General features: G+C 49.7%; 5 protein-coding genes across 5 annotated transcripts; 2 read left to right on the top strand and 3 right to left on the bottom strand.

Annotated features, from left to right (window-relative positions):
- Nucleotides 1-1141: 1141 nt before the first annotated feature.
- On the bottom strand, nucleotides 1142-2103 carry BO97DRAFT_456352 (cutinase family protein; the record flags this gene model as incomplete). Its single annotated transcript, XM_025699161.1, has 3 exons — nucleotides 1767-2103; nucleotides 1463-1680; nucleotides 1142-1409 (listed from the first exon to the last, which is right to left on the bottom strand). Exons 1-3 carry the CDS (start codon nucleotides 1956-1958, stop codon nucleotides 1142-1144), a joined length of 678 nt encoding a protein of 225 aa, XP_025555785.1. The 5' UTR covers nucleotides 1959-2103.
- Nucleotides 2104-4272: 2169 nt separating this feature from the next.
- BO97DRAFT_410995 (uncharacterized protein) lies at nucleotides 4273-4931 on the bottom strand (the record flags this gene model as incomplete). Its single annotated transcript, XM_025696161.1, has 2 exons — nucleotides 4273-4387; nucleotides 4441-4931. The coding sequence occupies 2 exons, from the start codon at nucleotides 4929-4931 to the stop codon at nucleotides 4273-4275; spliced, it is 606 nt and encodes a 201-aa protein (XP_025555784.1).
- A 1045-nt stretch (nucleotides 4932-5976) lies between these two features.
- Nucleotides 5977-6575, top strand: BO97DRAFT_431474 (uncharacterized protein; the record flags this gene model as incomplete). The annotated part of the gene is made up of 2 exons (XM_025697493.1): nucleotides 5977-6382; nucleotides 6424-6575. The coding sequence occupies 2 exons, from the start codon at nucleotides 5977-5979 to the stop codon at nucleotides 6573-6575; spliced, it is 558 nt and encodes a 185-aa protein (XP_025555783.1).
- Nucleotides 6576-6845: 270 nt separating this feature from the next.
- Nucleotides 6846-11102, bottom strand: BO97DRAFT_383308 (uncharacterized protein; the record flags this gene model as incomplete). Its single annotated transcript, XM_025693352.1, has 3 exons — nucleotides 6846-9660; nucleotides 9709-10675; nucleotides 10722-11102. The coding sequence occupies 3 exons, from the start codon at nucleotides 11100-11102 to the stop codon at nucleotides 6869-6871; spliced, it is 4140 nt and encodes a 1379-aa protein (XP_025555782.1). The 3' UTR covers nucleotides 6846-6868.
- A 492-nt stretch (nucleotides 11103-11594) lies between these two features.
- On the top strand, nucleotides 11595-12891 carry BO97DRAFT_383305 (uncharacterized protein; the record flags this gene model as incomplete). Its single annotated transcript, XM_025693351.1, has 3 exons — nucleotides 11595-11702; nucleotides 11757-12308; nucleotides 12364-12891. Exons 1-3 carry the CDS (start codon nucleotides 11601-11603, stop codon nucleotides 12889-12891), a joined length of 1182 nt encoding a protein of 393 aa, XP_025555781.1. The 5' UTR covers nucleotides 11595-11600.
- Between the last annotated feature and the right edge of the window lie 714 nt (nucleotides 12892-13605).

Here is a 13605-nt window from a genome sequence, read left to right as displayed (position 1 = left end):
ATACGACCCTCGTGCGAAAGACGCGACCGCGTAAGTCCATTATGATCCAAATTGCTCAGTCGATTGTTCGTCCGTGGGAAGTACCAGATCCAGCATCCCGTGGCTGAACAATGACTGTGAGATACACAATGCTTTATCACTAGAACAAGTCATTGTTTCAACAAAGCCGGTTTGATCGCTTTAAAAAGTGTGAACAGAGAAACACAAATGAGAAAAGCGCACAATGGAATGCCATGTTCCATGGAAATCCAATTCCTTTTCACCTGTCTTTCTGGTTTGTTTATCGCGCAGGTTTCTGGCTTTGACTGCTTGCTCTACTGACTCCAATCCACTATGGTCCCTTCCAGTTCGAAGACACGACGTTACGAATTACATTGAAAGCCTCACTGTGGGTGGGAACTATCCAGCTGTGCTTTGTGCGTAGCTTGTGTTGAAACAACCACGCCATCGACAGAAGTATGTTGCAATAAGGGGCGAAAAGTCGGATGCTTGCATTGTATTCTAGAGCTTTTCAAACGGAGAGGCAGGGGGGACTGAAAGGACCGCGGGGTGAATCACCGCCATACTTGCCTTGTTGAATGTGTATATTCTGTATTTTGAATATTTTGTATAGTATTGACCTGAAGGGTCCATGTGAAGCAACTTGATAATGCAGTCGCTGCAAACAAGACGTCGTATGGGAGTGACTGGATTGGTTCATCCGTCAGGGACAGGAAGAGGAGCAGTTAAAGATACAGTGGCAAGCATATACACAGAATGAGAAGCTGTACCAAGTAATGAGAAGAATGCTCAACATTTTGAGTGTTGGCGTCTTTGGCACGGGGTGCCTTTTAATTGAATTCATAGAGTTGGCGACATTATCCAGGTAGAAATAAGTAGCTTCGCAATTGGTAGTAGTGACTCTACTGAAAAGTGCTTGATTCGTCGCTCCATGGAAAAGATAACATCTCATGCTCGTACACGAAGAGAAAGAGAGTAAATGTCGACTAAATGAATCCCATAAATAAAATAAGAGATAAACATCCATCATCCTGCCATCTTCACAAGACACCGACAATAACACGTTAATACGGTCCATCAATCATATCTTGACTACCGCGCAGCAAGCTCACCATCAATGAGATGAGATACCAATCAGTAGCTAAGCATTCACCTTCTGCGCCAAGAAGTTGGCAGCGTCTCCCGCATTCAATCCATAAGTCAGATGCATGGCTGTCACAATCAGCGTGGCATCGCAGACCAGATCTCCCATCGCACAGTACACCTTAACGTTATCCTTGGGGTAGTTGGGGATCTGCCCGTGATCCTGGACGTTGCGCGTGAACCCGAACAGCACCACTCCCTTGATCTGATCGCGGATAGAGGAGCTGACCTTCTGCACCGCGTTGTCGATGACGGCACTGCCTTGACTGTTTCCCCACAAAGATTAGCTTTAGAGCTCGTCAATAGAAAAGAGGCGTACCTGTATCCACCAGCCACAATCTTCGTGTTCGGACACTTGGAAGCTGCCTGCTCGAACACGCTCTTCGCAGCGGAGATGGAGCCCGGGTCTGTGTTTTGGGGCAGGGCATTCTGGACCAATCCGGCGGTGTACTGGCCGCCGACGCCCTGACAGGCGACTTTGTCGGCGCCGAGTTTGGCCTTCAGGGCACTGCAGAGGGGAGGACCAATGACTGAGCCCTATTCTATGGGTCAGTTTAAGGTTCATGGAGAGAAGCTGGGAGCACAATCCGAGGGGAGGTAACAGCGGTATGAGGACAGCTCACCATGTTGCCCATTTCCGTGGAACCACGGGCAAAGACCAATGTGACGTCCTTACAGGAGCCAAGCTGGAGGTCATTAGAGTCCATGAACTGACGAGCTTGGAGCTGACCAGCTTCCGGAGCAGGGGCAGGAACTGGGTTTGCTACGGCCAGCGTAGCAAGGGCACCGAGGAGCAGTGACTTGAGAGGAGCCATTTTTCTTTCCGGGGTATTCGTGACGTATGAGCTTCTGCAAGAACGAAGGAACGCGGTTGGGGAAAGTAAAAAGGAAGAAATGAATGTGTCGGTGGGTTAATGAATGATTGAATGAATGGATTGAGCGACCCTGCTACCTTGTCTTCCCTTGGTATGAGATCGAGGGAGTCTGATGCCGATATATAATCCCTAGTCCACAACAGCCTACTGCCTCGGCATCATGAAACGATTCATTTGTGATCTATACCATTGACACGAGATCACATCCACTGGGCATGGCAGGGCAGACATGTCGCAAAATTGGGTTGCGGTGAAACAACTGTTTCAGAAGCACGGACGAGGAGGGACCAATGCGGAAGGGTCCGGAGACTCCGGACCCTGGCTGTTGCCTACAGTCCCTTGATCGAAGTTTCGAAGCGGGCTAGCTTTCCGATCAATGTGGGGAAGTTTGTGCTTCATGGAAGGGAAACCGAACCCAAGAAACTCAAATTGACTTCATCGAACCGTAGACCGTTAGGGCTCTCTCCGATGTTTCACCGGGCTGGAAACCGCCGACCACAACCACCGAAAGTACAGACATACTGAAGACCGCCGGAGTGTTTCTTGATAAACTGACACTTATGCTTAAGACTTGGGATATCTATCTATCGACTCTTGTTTGGTTTTCTTATGAAGTGGCTCGCAGATCTATTATCTAATTAGAGCTGGGCGTCTCGAATCAGGCTAATTTTAGCGGTGGTCCCGAAGCTAAACAAATAGCCGCAGATCCCAAAAATGAGATCCGAAGCACCCCGAAGGATTAATAGTACAGTACAAAGAGATTATCAATTACTCATTCTTGGCCTGGAGCTGACTCAAAACTATCCCTCTAGTTTAACTTTGTAATATGTCTGCAAATCCTTGTCCACCTGCTAACCAGGGAGGTAGTGTCAACCATGCATCATTGAGGATCAGTAGCTGCCATCCATTTTCCAACCCGACAAAGTTGTCTGGGATCAACAAGGGACCAATTGATGGGGCTGCTTGGTATCTTGTATTACTCTTGAAAAAAAAGAAGCCCAGGGGCTTGGGGGCGTGATGAAGCTCTTAATTCCTTGACCTTGAGAAAACTTCGATATCGGCAACAGAATACGAGTGAACCGCCCACAGCCCAGATCCTCCGAGCTCCCACCTCAGACCCTAAATACCTGCCACCGTTGCACGTCAAAATAGTCACGTATACAACGGATGACCAGAGGTAGACGGCTATCCATCAGGGCGGCCGCGTCCATCTCAAACTTAAGGGTCCAGCCCTGGCGTATGCGATTTCTTGTCCAATCATCCTCTCAAACTCAATCACCGGATGCGATCAGGCCGAATGAAGCAGTGGATGAGGTTACTTAAGCAACGGAAGGAATACGTTAGCTACGCCCAAGAGAGCACGCTGAAAGATGTCTGGAAACCCTTGCAGACCAAAATCTTGTATCTGATAAGCCAGCCTGCAGCGTGATTATCCACTACCCTGGCTAAGGTGAAGGGCCGCTACCGCGCTGTAGATGACAATAAGCAAAATTTTTTCCGGGGTCCATCCGAGCGTTGACAGAACCGACTCAAGACGTAGAGCGCATGACGAGGTTCTTCATGGTTTTGCCACGCTATATATAAGACAGCATGAGACGCTCTCTTCCAATGTTCAAAGAACAGAAGGACGATGTCACAGCTGGCGAAGGGTTTGGAACTTGGGTCGAGAATAATAGACATAGAACCTCGGGCCCGGAAAGCCGCTAAGAGCTCTAACTGCTTCAGAATTGACTGCTCCGTGAATAGCGATTTAGTGCGATCGCAGTAAATCTGCACAGTCAGCTCATCATGACCCACAAAGTGTAATTTCGCGTGTCGCGAAATTTACACCCAGCCGGGTGCGGCGGAAGTGTATGAATTCAACTTCATTGACGGGTTCCAGATTAAATTAGCCCGTTTCAAGGGGCGCCAAGACGTAGTAGCCAAGATAAAGAACCCGGCTGCAGTGGGATTTTAACTTTAAAGCTTCCATTTTTGTTCATCGCTTTAGGGTACGTCTGCCAGTGCATCGAGTGTTCCGATAGATCTGTATAGATAGGAACCACGATTCTGTGGAAATGAATGAGGTTGATGTCAATTAATTCTTTGTTCTACCCATAAGCTTTCAGGAAGCTATTGTGGCTGCAGCGATATAGAAAATGAGTAAAAGGGGCGAGAACAAGAATAAGAAGTACAACTGGGAAGGTTTGTCTTTGGTTCCCGATAGGCAGGGAAATATACTGGAATTGTTTTTTTTGAATAGAAGTTTCCAATTCTAAGCCTCGTCATGTTTAATGCTGTGCTGAGACCATGTCGTCTTGTCGCCCTCAAAATCCATGGACTGTTGCCTCTCCGTCGTGGTCTTCAGGCTCAGATGCAACAATACACATCTAGATTATCGAGTTAGTACGAATCACTCCCTTGAAATCGCGACAGAGCTTACTCAGCAATAGAAGACAGCCATCCTAGCCACGCAAACACCACGGTTGCGATTGCCGCAGAATCATTACGATATAGCAAGGGGACACCATCACTGTCGGCAGCCTCGTCTAGGTACGTAGTGACATGCGGGCCAACACTATCGCCAAAGGACACCGTCTTCGTTGCGGTAATAATCGTCATAGTCAGCGCATTGGCCAAGCCCAGCACACCTGTCAGAAATACGGCGGCAATCGGGATCCGACGATCAACGTCTCGTCGGGTAATGTGAATAACGAGAATGAGGCCGAGGACAAGGAAAGAGAAACAGCTCGCGCAGGTATTGTAGCTGACAGCCGCAACATAGACAAGATAGTGTACCTCGGCCTTGGGAACGATATGCAAAAGATAATTGCGTTGGTTGAGATAGTCAGATAGTGTGACAGCTCCCAGCGCAAAGCCGATGATGCTAAAGAGAACTCCTGAAGCGAGGGGGAATGATATGAATTGGCGCATCGCAGCCTCGGTCAAACACTGCTCCAATTTTATGTTAAGCAACCTGAGTGCGGAGCACGATTCAACCTGGGAAGAAGGCTGTTGTCAAGTATTTAAGACAGCCTCAGCCAGCATGAGCACATGCAATCAAGACTCTGATAAGTGACAGAAATTTTCCGGTCATGCATCATTAGCGTAGGAGCATGACCAGGCTAGATAAGCTATAGCATCTGGCAGGGGGGTTGGTCGCAAGTAAATTGCTGTGATAGGGATTTGTGGTTGAATTGATCAAATTGCGATAAGGGCCCTGTGGTACCTAGTGTGAATACATCCATCAAGATGCTAATCAAGTTTTATTCTTGCCATAAAGCCTCAAGGTAAACCAGGACTCATGATTAAATGCATGACTTTGCTCAGTTATCACCAATATTCGGACGACTCACCGCGGAGATGTCAAGCTCTGCTGGGGACTAGGGTTCGCTCGCAAACCACCCCCAAATGCAGCAATTGTGCTCCACCCCTACCCGGCTCCACCAGCACATCTGAGGGAAGAAAGATAAATTCGAAGATTCAAACACCAATCAGATCAGGCATATTCTGAATTTGGTAGCTCAGTTTCCTGATGCCATTGTCTTATATACGTGTGACTTAATAGTAATGCTCGAGTCTTGCCTTGGACAGGAAGATCGTCTCCTTCCTTGCCCTAGAACAGTTTCTCTTCAAGTTTATTGAACGCGTGTCATACAATGTAGATTGAGTTATGATCAACAGAGGTACCATCGGAAGGGGAGAAATTGATACAAGTCATCGAAGAGGCTCAGAAAAATGAGGAGTTTGAACAGGCTATAAGAGAGCAAACTGCCTCCCAAAGGATTGTGCTAGACTGCGTCCGATAATGTTCTCCTCCGACTAGGTTCATCCTGTCACTCGTTTGCAGTCACTGAAAGTAAAAGCTCATTTCAATGCGCCTTCTGGTCATTCCTACTCTGGCGGTTCTTGGCTGCAGTGCAGCCTCGCCTCTAACCTCAAGTCGGGTCTCTGCGATTTAACAAGCCTAAACGCAACGATGGACCTCTATACCGTCAAAGCAAATGACACCATCGAAGCAATTTCTAACGTCACCAATCGCGGTATCTGTGATATAGCTCGCCTAAACCGCATGGCCGAACGCATACCTCCCGCTCCTCACCGGCGAAGACCTCCTCATCTCCCCCCCCTTGAAGCCTGCAACCAGGATGATACATCCTGCCTCATCACCTCCCAACCAAACGCCACGTATCTCGACTGCGCGCTAGATAGACCTCACACATACTACACGGTCAAAGGCGATACGAATCGCTACATCGCCTTGAAACTGAACATCATCGTCGCCGCCCTCTCCGCGACCGCGCAGGGAGGCGTGACGGATCCCGATGCCTTGGTCGAAGTGGACAACTTCTTGAAACTGCCTCAGTGTAGCCCGAGTGTATGTAGTTTCACGCGCCAACTACTTTCACATACGGCACGTACAAAGATATTGTAGACAGAGTGGGGTTGACGATTGGACAGATTATGGCCTTGAACCTGACGTACAATCGTACGGATGTTGCGAGGGGAGAGGGAGCTGTTGTGACGGTGCCGGAAAACTGTAGGCTTCTGGAGGGTGATGTGAGTGTGGTTTCTTGATAGTTACTCATGTTGACAGTTTCATTGTAAAGATAGGATTCCCAGGCGGGATCCCAGAAAATATGAATACTACATAGTGAACGAGAGTATCCAGCTGCTATGCATAAATATCAAGGCAGGAAGAATCTCCAATATCCGAATACTCAAAGTGCTGGCTCGAAAGTCCCAAGCAACAGCATGGGGCTATAATTTGTGCAGTTTTTACAAGAGAATCGAACGGACAAAAAGATTCAAATCCGACTTACACTCAGAAATGATATCGGCCGCTTTCTCAGCAACTAGGGTGGGAGGTATCAATCCCAGGCCTCACGCAACTCCCTCAAGAAATCATCAACCGACCTCTGTGCACCATCTTTTATGACATACCCTTCTTCATGCACATCTGTCGGAGAAGGGATCACCAGCCAGTCATGGTTTGAGGCACAGCCTCGATTACTCGTTGTAGCCTGCTGCACAGACGTGAAGCATCCACCGCAAAGATCCGCTGTACATACCCGACATTTGTTGCAGGGGGCGGAGCTGTCATACTCTTGCTTGCAGATATCGCAGTACCATGTCCAAGGGCCAGGTGGGGTACTCAAGGGTGTCAAAGAATCCCAGCTGCTATCTGGCGCGTCGCGGCTTGCATGAAATACAACGACCGCATTGGCGTCATCTCCTGCGGTGGCGAGGAGAGTGGCAAGCTTATAAAATGCGTCGGCTCGCCACTCAGGCTCCATGCTTGTGATGCGAGCCAGTGAGATTACGATATAAGGCTTGAAGTATCGCTTCGCTTGCTCGATATCTCCATTCTTCATGTGCCATAGTCCAAGGTACAGACCAGCTTGGTTCGCCACGAATGTCTCACGATTCAGTGGTACCTCGAACAACCATTTTGAGAGTGTGCCGACTTCGCTCAAGAAGTGGTTGCTCTTATGAGGGCTTTCTAAAGTATCTACGTACAGTTGGTACGCATATGAGGATTCCGTGATTTCTCTGGAGCGAGTCATTTCCCAGTGATCGTCCACTTCCACCCGAGGAAGAGTCATAACCTGTCTCCATATAGCTATCGCCTTTCCGGTTTGGCCCATGAATCTGCTGTATAAGCGGGCCAAACAGATATCGAGGCAGATTGCAACTTCGGACCGTAGATTGCGGATCGAAGATGCCTTGGCCTGCAAATACCGGTCTACCAACCACTCCAATGCCTCCGTGGCGCGAGCGGCTGTCGCACAAACATCGAAAAAGCGGCCATCTGCCCATTTGTGAGCAATGAGACAATAATCCAAAATTGTATTCTCCTGGTCTTGGATCTTTCGGTCCAGCGATCTGAGTAGGCGCATGATCTCAGCTTGATCGTTGTATGGCGCTCTACCCAGTCTTCGAAACAGCCTTCCTACTATTCTAGGCATCTTTATGGTGTATGCCCCCAGCTGTACAGAAGAATCAAGCCATTGCGCGGCTTCCATACAGTCGTTTTCCTCGAGATACAGCTCCGACAGTATCAATCGCATTCTGGCAAGCCTGGGTGGCGACACTATCATGTCAAGATCCGAGTCCTCGTGATCTGGCTCTTGTTGTGCGATAAGCGACTGCGTGTAAAGTTGTTCAATCTCGCGATAAATCTTAATTGCTTCGCTGCGCTTGTTTTGTTTGAGGTAGATACGAGCCATGTCCAGACTGGCCTCTACTGACTCTGGCTGCAGACTCAGTGCCGTGTCTATATGATACTTTGCCTCGTTGAGGTGACCAAAGTCCGACAGGCAAGCGCCGACGCGTTCATGCCATAACGCATGTTCTTCCAGTCTGGTCCAGTGGGCGACCTCCAGTACTGTCTTCGTGCTTGGTGTCTCACGCACTACCTCTACATTTCCATCTTCGGAGATGATTTTAACTGCCCATACAACACGGAAGCACTCTGAGGCAGACCAGATGCTTTCACCGAGCCAACAATGGGCCGCGTATTTGGCCAAGTCCAAGAAAAGACCACCCGGCTTCTCGCGACACGATGCTAGCCACTTGGTGGCCTCGTTATCATCATCGAAGATTGAAATCGCAGGATCAGCAAAGAAGCTTTCGATGACTCGGAAATCTCCTGATGCGAAGAGTTCCCAATCGGTCGGGTACAAACAGTGGGTGGTGTCGGGATGCGAGAGCAGCCTACAGAGCAAGACTCCCATTTTTGCTTTGCCCTGTGGATCGATTCGGTTATTGCTGACCAGCTGCCTCATATAGCTGAGCCAATGAGCTTGAGTATGAAAGATCAAAGACACCCTTCCTTCTCGATCCTCCCCAAATTGCTCTGCGAAAAGCCTCAGGCAGCAGGTCAGGATGTGAGTCTGAGCTTCGACAATGTTCACACCAATTGGCACACAGCCAGGGCCGTCAGACACTTTCCCATATTCGCGGTTGCGAAAATACTCACCGATGGATGCATGCCGAAAGACAACACGGGTCATCTCTTTGTTCGACTGAAACTCGGTGGTATCATTGTCTGTTTGACCCTCTAGGACGTACGCCGCTGCCTTGTTGCCTTGAAGGTCCGCCGTTGTCAGACCATCCTCTCGGAGAAGCAGGAAGAATGAAGCATATTGTACACGGAGCATAGTCTCCAAACCAAAAACGCCATCTCCGCCCGCAGAGTCGTACTGCAGAATGAAATCCAGTTGGCGTAAAGTCAGCGGGACGTCAGAGCAAGCAAACCAAGCGAGCAGAGTGTTCAAATTCTCCGCCTCTTCTGGGTCCAGCTTTGAGCTAAAGCCGCGGAGAACATGCTCCAACACTTCATCCAGACCCTTTGGTGCGCTTTTGAGACTGTTCAACATACTACTCGCTCTTGTCTTGCGGCTTAGCTCACGTAGCATTAGATCTGCCCACAGGAACATGCCTTGAGACTTTTCGATGAGCTTTCCTTGGATCGACGAGGCCAGCTCGTTGGGGATACGATTAAAGATCTGGGATGTTTGCATGCTCTTTTCAATGAATGTTCGGATGTCAGCCGAGTTTTTCGCGGCGTCGACTTGGATGCACGGTACGGGGCCGACGGCTTGTGTGAGATCGCCATGAATTTCCGGTCTTCCGACCATGAGGATTTTGAGTTGAGGACCTGATATTGATTACTCGATGTTCTCTAGGGAGGGATCCATGTACTGACCGGTTGCGGACGGTAGATCTGAGATTAGCTCGAAGAACTCCTCTCGATCAGTCTGAAAGGCTTCATCAATACCATCAAAAACGAGCATCAGCTTGTTGAATCCCGTTTCACTCATACCATTGTATTGATGGAATAACAGTCTCCAAGCGCTGCGGGTGGTTTTGATCTCGTCTGGAGAGCTGAGGTGATTGTCGAGGTACACCTTATAAGAGGCATCGGCTTGATATATCTGGTAAGCACAATCCCGGAGTGCCTGGTGGAACGATTTTGTCTCAGTGTCGCTGTTGCTGAAGAAGAAGTATCCAATCGACCCATCCTTATCTTCTGCCGTGACCTGTAAATTCTCCAGATAAGAGATTATGTGCTGACAGAGGACCGATTTCCCGCTCCCAGGGCTGCCACTGACAAACAGCAACTGATTCTGACAATCCAGCACCCATTTTCGGAACGACAGTTCCTCAAGAATCCAGCCCGCCGTCCCTGGAACGCGCCTTTTCGCGATACTCTGATACATGTCGAGTGGATTGACGGAAGGCTTGAGGATGTTCCGGATACTCATCAATCTCTCTCCCTTCGCTGACCCCACCGCATCCCTCATCTTGAGCATCTCCTGCTGAAACTCGTTGCGGAAGGCGTCCTGTCCAATGACCAGACTCCCCACGTCATCACCGAGTTGGTCCATCAAGTGTGCTGTTCGCTTCGTCTCCGCCCATGTCTCCGCCACGACTAACCTGTTCTCGCTCTGGCACAGCTTCTCAAGCTGGCTGAGCAGACTCTGTAGCTTTTCATCACGACCGAGGAGGGCGTTCTTGGTGAACGTCAATGCGCGCCCTAGGACACCGCTACGAATGACACTGGCCGAGCGCCCGAAGATCTCGAGCAAGATCACGAGAATGCTGACCAGCGTGGTGCGTAGCTCGGGGGTGACTTGATTCGCAATGTAAATTTTGAGTCGCGACAGGAAGTCCTGTGCCCTGCTTTGTCAGCGCTGGTGCCGACTCTTTCTCACTCACGAATCTGTCACAAACCTTCAAAGTCTCAAAAAGACCAATGATGGAGTCATAGAGCGACGAGACACCTCGGGCAGCATCGATCAGCAACATTATGGCGGCAAAGCATGCGGAGCTAGGCGGGAACACCACCGCAACCCCGGTGGAAACGACATTGGCGACTACTTCGATAGGCTGGCACAAGGCACTAAGCTTGTCAAACAGGGCCGATCGCTTTTCTCGGAAAGTTTGAAAGGCTGTGTTTCTTGAGTCCAGGAGAGTGAGAAGTTCATCGGCTGATGCGGGACGCGGGAATGCGGGGCTGTCGAGGTCATGGCCAGTGACGGACTTGTAGCGCGCTTTGGCTTGGCTCCAGAGGTAATTAAAGTGGTCGGGTTGGGCCATGAATCCGGTTCTAGTCGAGAGTTAGGGCAGTTGAAGCAGGGAAGAAGCGCAGGGTTGGGTAGGGTTGAAAGACAGAAGGCGGGGAGCTTTGGGGGTGAGGGGTTGCTTGCGGCTGAAACTAAAGTTGACTAGTGATGGTAGTCAGCTGTAGGTGACAACGCCGTGCAGATAAATTTTGCTTGTGGCTGGATGTACGTATGGTACCTCGCTTAGGAGTCATTAGACCAGATCAACTCTGCACACGACTGGTGCCATCGCCGAGCATGCATTCTTCAGCATCCTTAGCCTCGGTCAAATATCGGGATCGGGGCTTGCGTGAAGACATCATTTGTTGATCCGCCCTTTACCAAGACTTCCAAGACTTCACTAACGGCCAAGGCCCGTGCCGAATCGGGATGCGGGTAGACCTAAGCGAGGGAGCAATATCCCTATATAATCCATAGTCTTCAGCTTTTTAGGCTTCACCAGGCCACTGCAGCTTGGGAAGATATAATAACCATGAAGAGTTCTTCAATCTTCACTCTTGCCGGTCTGCTGACCTCTGTCGCTGGCCATGGCTACCTCACCATTCCGTCGAGCAGAACTAGACTAGGATTTGAGGTATGCTTTTCGTCTGATTGCTACATCACTCTGTTCTAATGAATCTAAATACAGGGTGGCATTGATACATGCCCTGAGTGTACAATTCTGGAGCCTGTAGACGCATGGCCAGACCTTGAAGAGGCACAGGTCGGGCGCTCGGGTCCCTGTGGCTACAACGCCAGAGTCAGTGTCGACTATAATCAGCCAGGCGCTTACTGGGGTAATTCCGTGGTCGCAACGTACGCTGCTGGAGACACTATCGATGTCCAATGGTGTGTTGACCACAACGGTGACCATGGCGGCATGTTCACCTACGGCATCTGCACCAATCAAACCCTCGTCGACCTCTTCTTGGATCCGAATTATCTTCCTACGAACGATGAGAAACAAGCTGCCGAGGACTGCTTCCTCGCGGGCGAGCTGAAATGCACAGATGTCACAGGACAGACCTGCGGGTACAACCCTGACTGCCCGGCGGGCGAGGCCTGCTACAGGAACGATTGGTTCACATGCAACGCCTTCAATGCTAACTCGAACCGCGGCTGTGAGGGTGTCGATGGAGCGGCACTCAATTCGTGCAAGACCACTATCGCAGGTGGGTATACTGTGACCAAGAAGATTAAGGTTCGTGGAGTATTACCATCATTCAAACTTAAACACCGAGATTAACAACGACTAGATCCCCAACTACTCGTCCGAGCATACCCTGCTGCGTTGGAGGTGGAACAGCTACCAGACCGCACAAGTCTACCTCGGATGCGCGGATATCGCAATTACTGGAGGGTCAGGCTCCGGTTCTAGCTCGACATCCACTTCCACCTCCACTTCCACCACAAGTGTCAAGACATCCACAACGGTCTCCTCTGCAACCTCCTCCGCCACGTGTACCGCTGCCTCCACTGTCGCCGTCGCCTTCAATGAGCTGGTCACGACGTCTTATGGAGAGAATGTTTACCTCACGGGCTCCATTAGCCAGTTGAGCTCATGGTCGAGCTCCTCAGCCATCGCTCTCTCTGCTTCCTCGTACACCTCCTCTAACCCATTGTGGACGGCCACAGTGAACCTGCCGGCTGGCACGACGTTTGAGTACAAATTCCTCAAGAAGAAATCCGATGGTACTATAGTGTGGGAGAGCGATCCTAACCGGTCGTACACCGTTCCTACGGGCTGCGCAACTGCGGCTACGGTGACTGCCACTTGGAAATAAGGGTGGTATCTCTGTGCAGAGACTGCTGTCGACTGTGCTGATTGCTAATGTATATGCCGTCTGGAGATGTGCATTCTGCGGCATTCGATGTGCCTGTATCAATTGCACTTTTATCATCTCGGGAATGCAGACGCCTCTAACCTTATACTTATCATCTGTGCTGAAGTGATATGATTCCATATTCGACTCATCTCTAACACTTTTCATTTTTATTTTCTCTACTCGGAGGAGTGAACTTTGTGTAAGCCTTAGTGAAATAAATAGAGATACACTGAGCTCTTGTTATAGATCTTCTCTGAGAAGAATTGGATAGTCATGGTATGGCATCAGCTTATAGGTGATCAGTCAGAAATTGCACTCATCTCAGGCTCTTGTAGCATGCGAGGGTGATAAGATAAGGGGGACGACGGGATACCATTTTTTTGGACGTTTTATGGAAAACCATATTGACTGACACCGCCAAACTGGAAAACTGGAACCGCAAATCATGGATCGCCTCGGTGACAAAGAAGCAGCCTAGAGCACACTTCTCCCAGTTCACGGTTTCATCCACCTGCGAAGAATGGAAGCTGCACGACGGCGAAGCGACCGGGTAGGCGATTCGTACAGTACATGCTCCTTAAAAGGGCATCTGTATATGAAGTCGGCGCAGCGTCATAAGCAAGAGACAAAGGATAGAAAGTCGACCTCATGACATGGCTTTCTTCATAAGGT

This window comes from Aspergillus homomorphus (genome assembly GCF_003184865.1).
Source record: "Aspergillus homomorphus CBS 101889 unplaced genomic scaffold BO97scaffold_3, whole genome shotgun sequence".
NCBI classification, from domain to species: domain Eukaryota; kingdom Fungi; phylum Ascomycota; class Eurotiomycetes; order Eurotiales; family Aspergillaceae; genus Aspergillus; species Aspergillus homomorphus.
The sequence above is the reverse complement of the archived record's forward strand: the minus strand, read 5'-3'. Positions and strand labels throughout refer to the sequence as shown.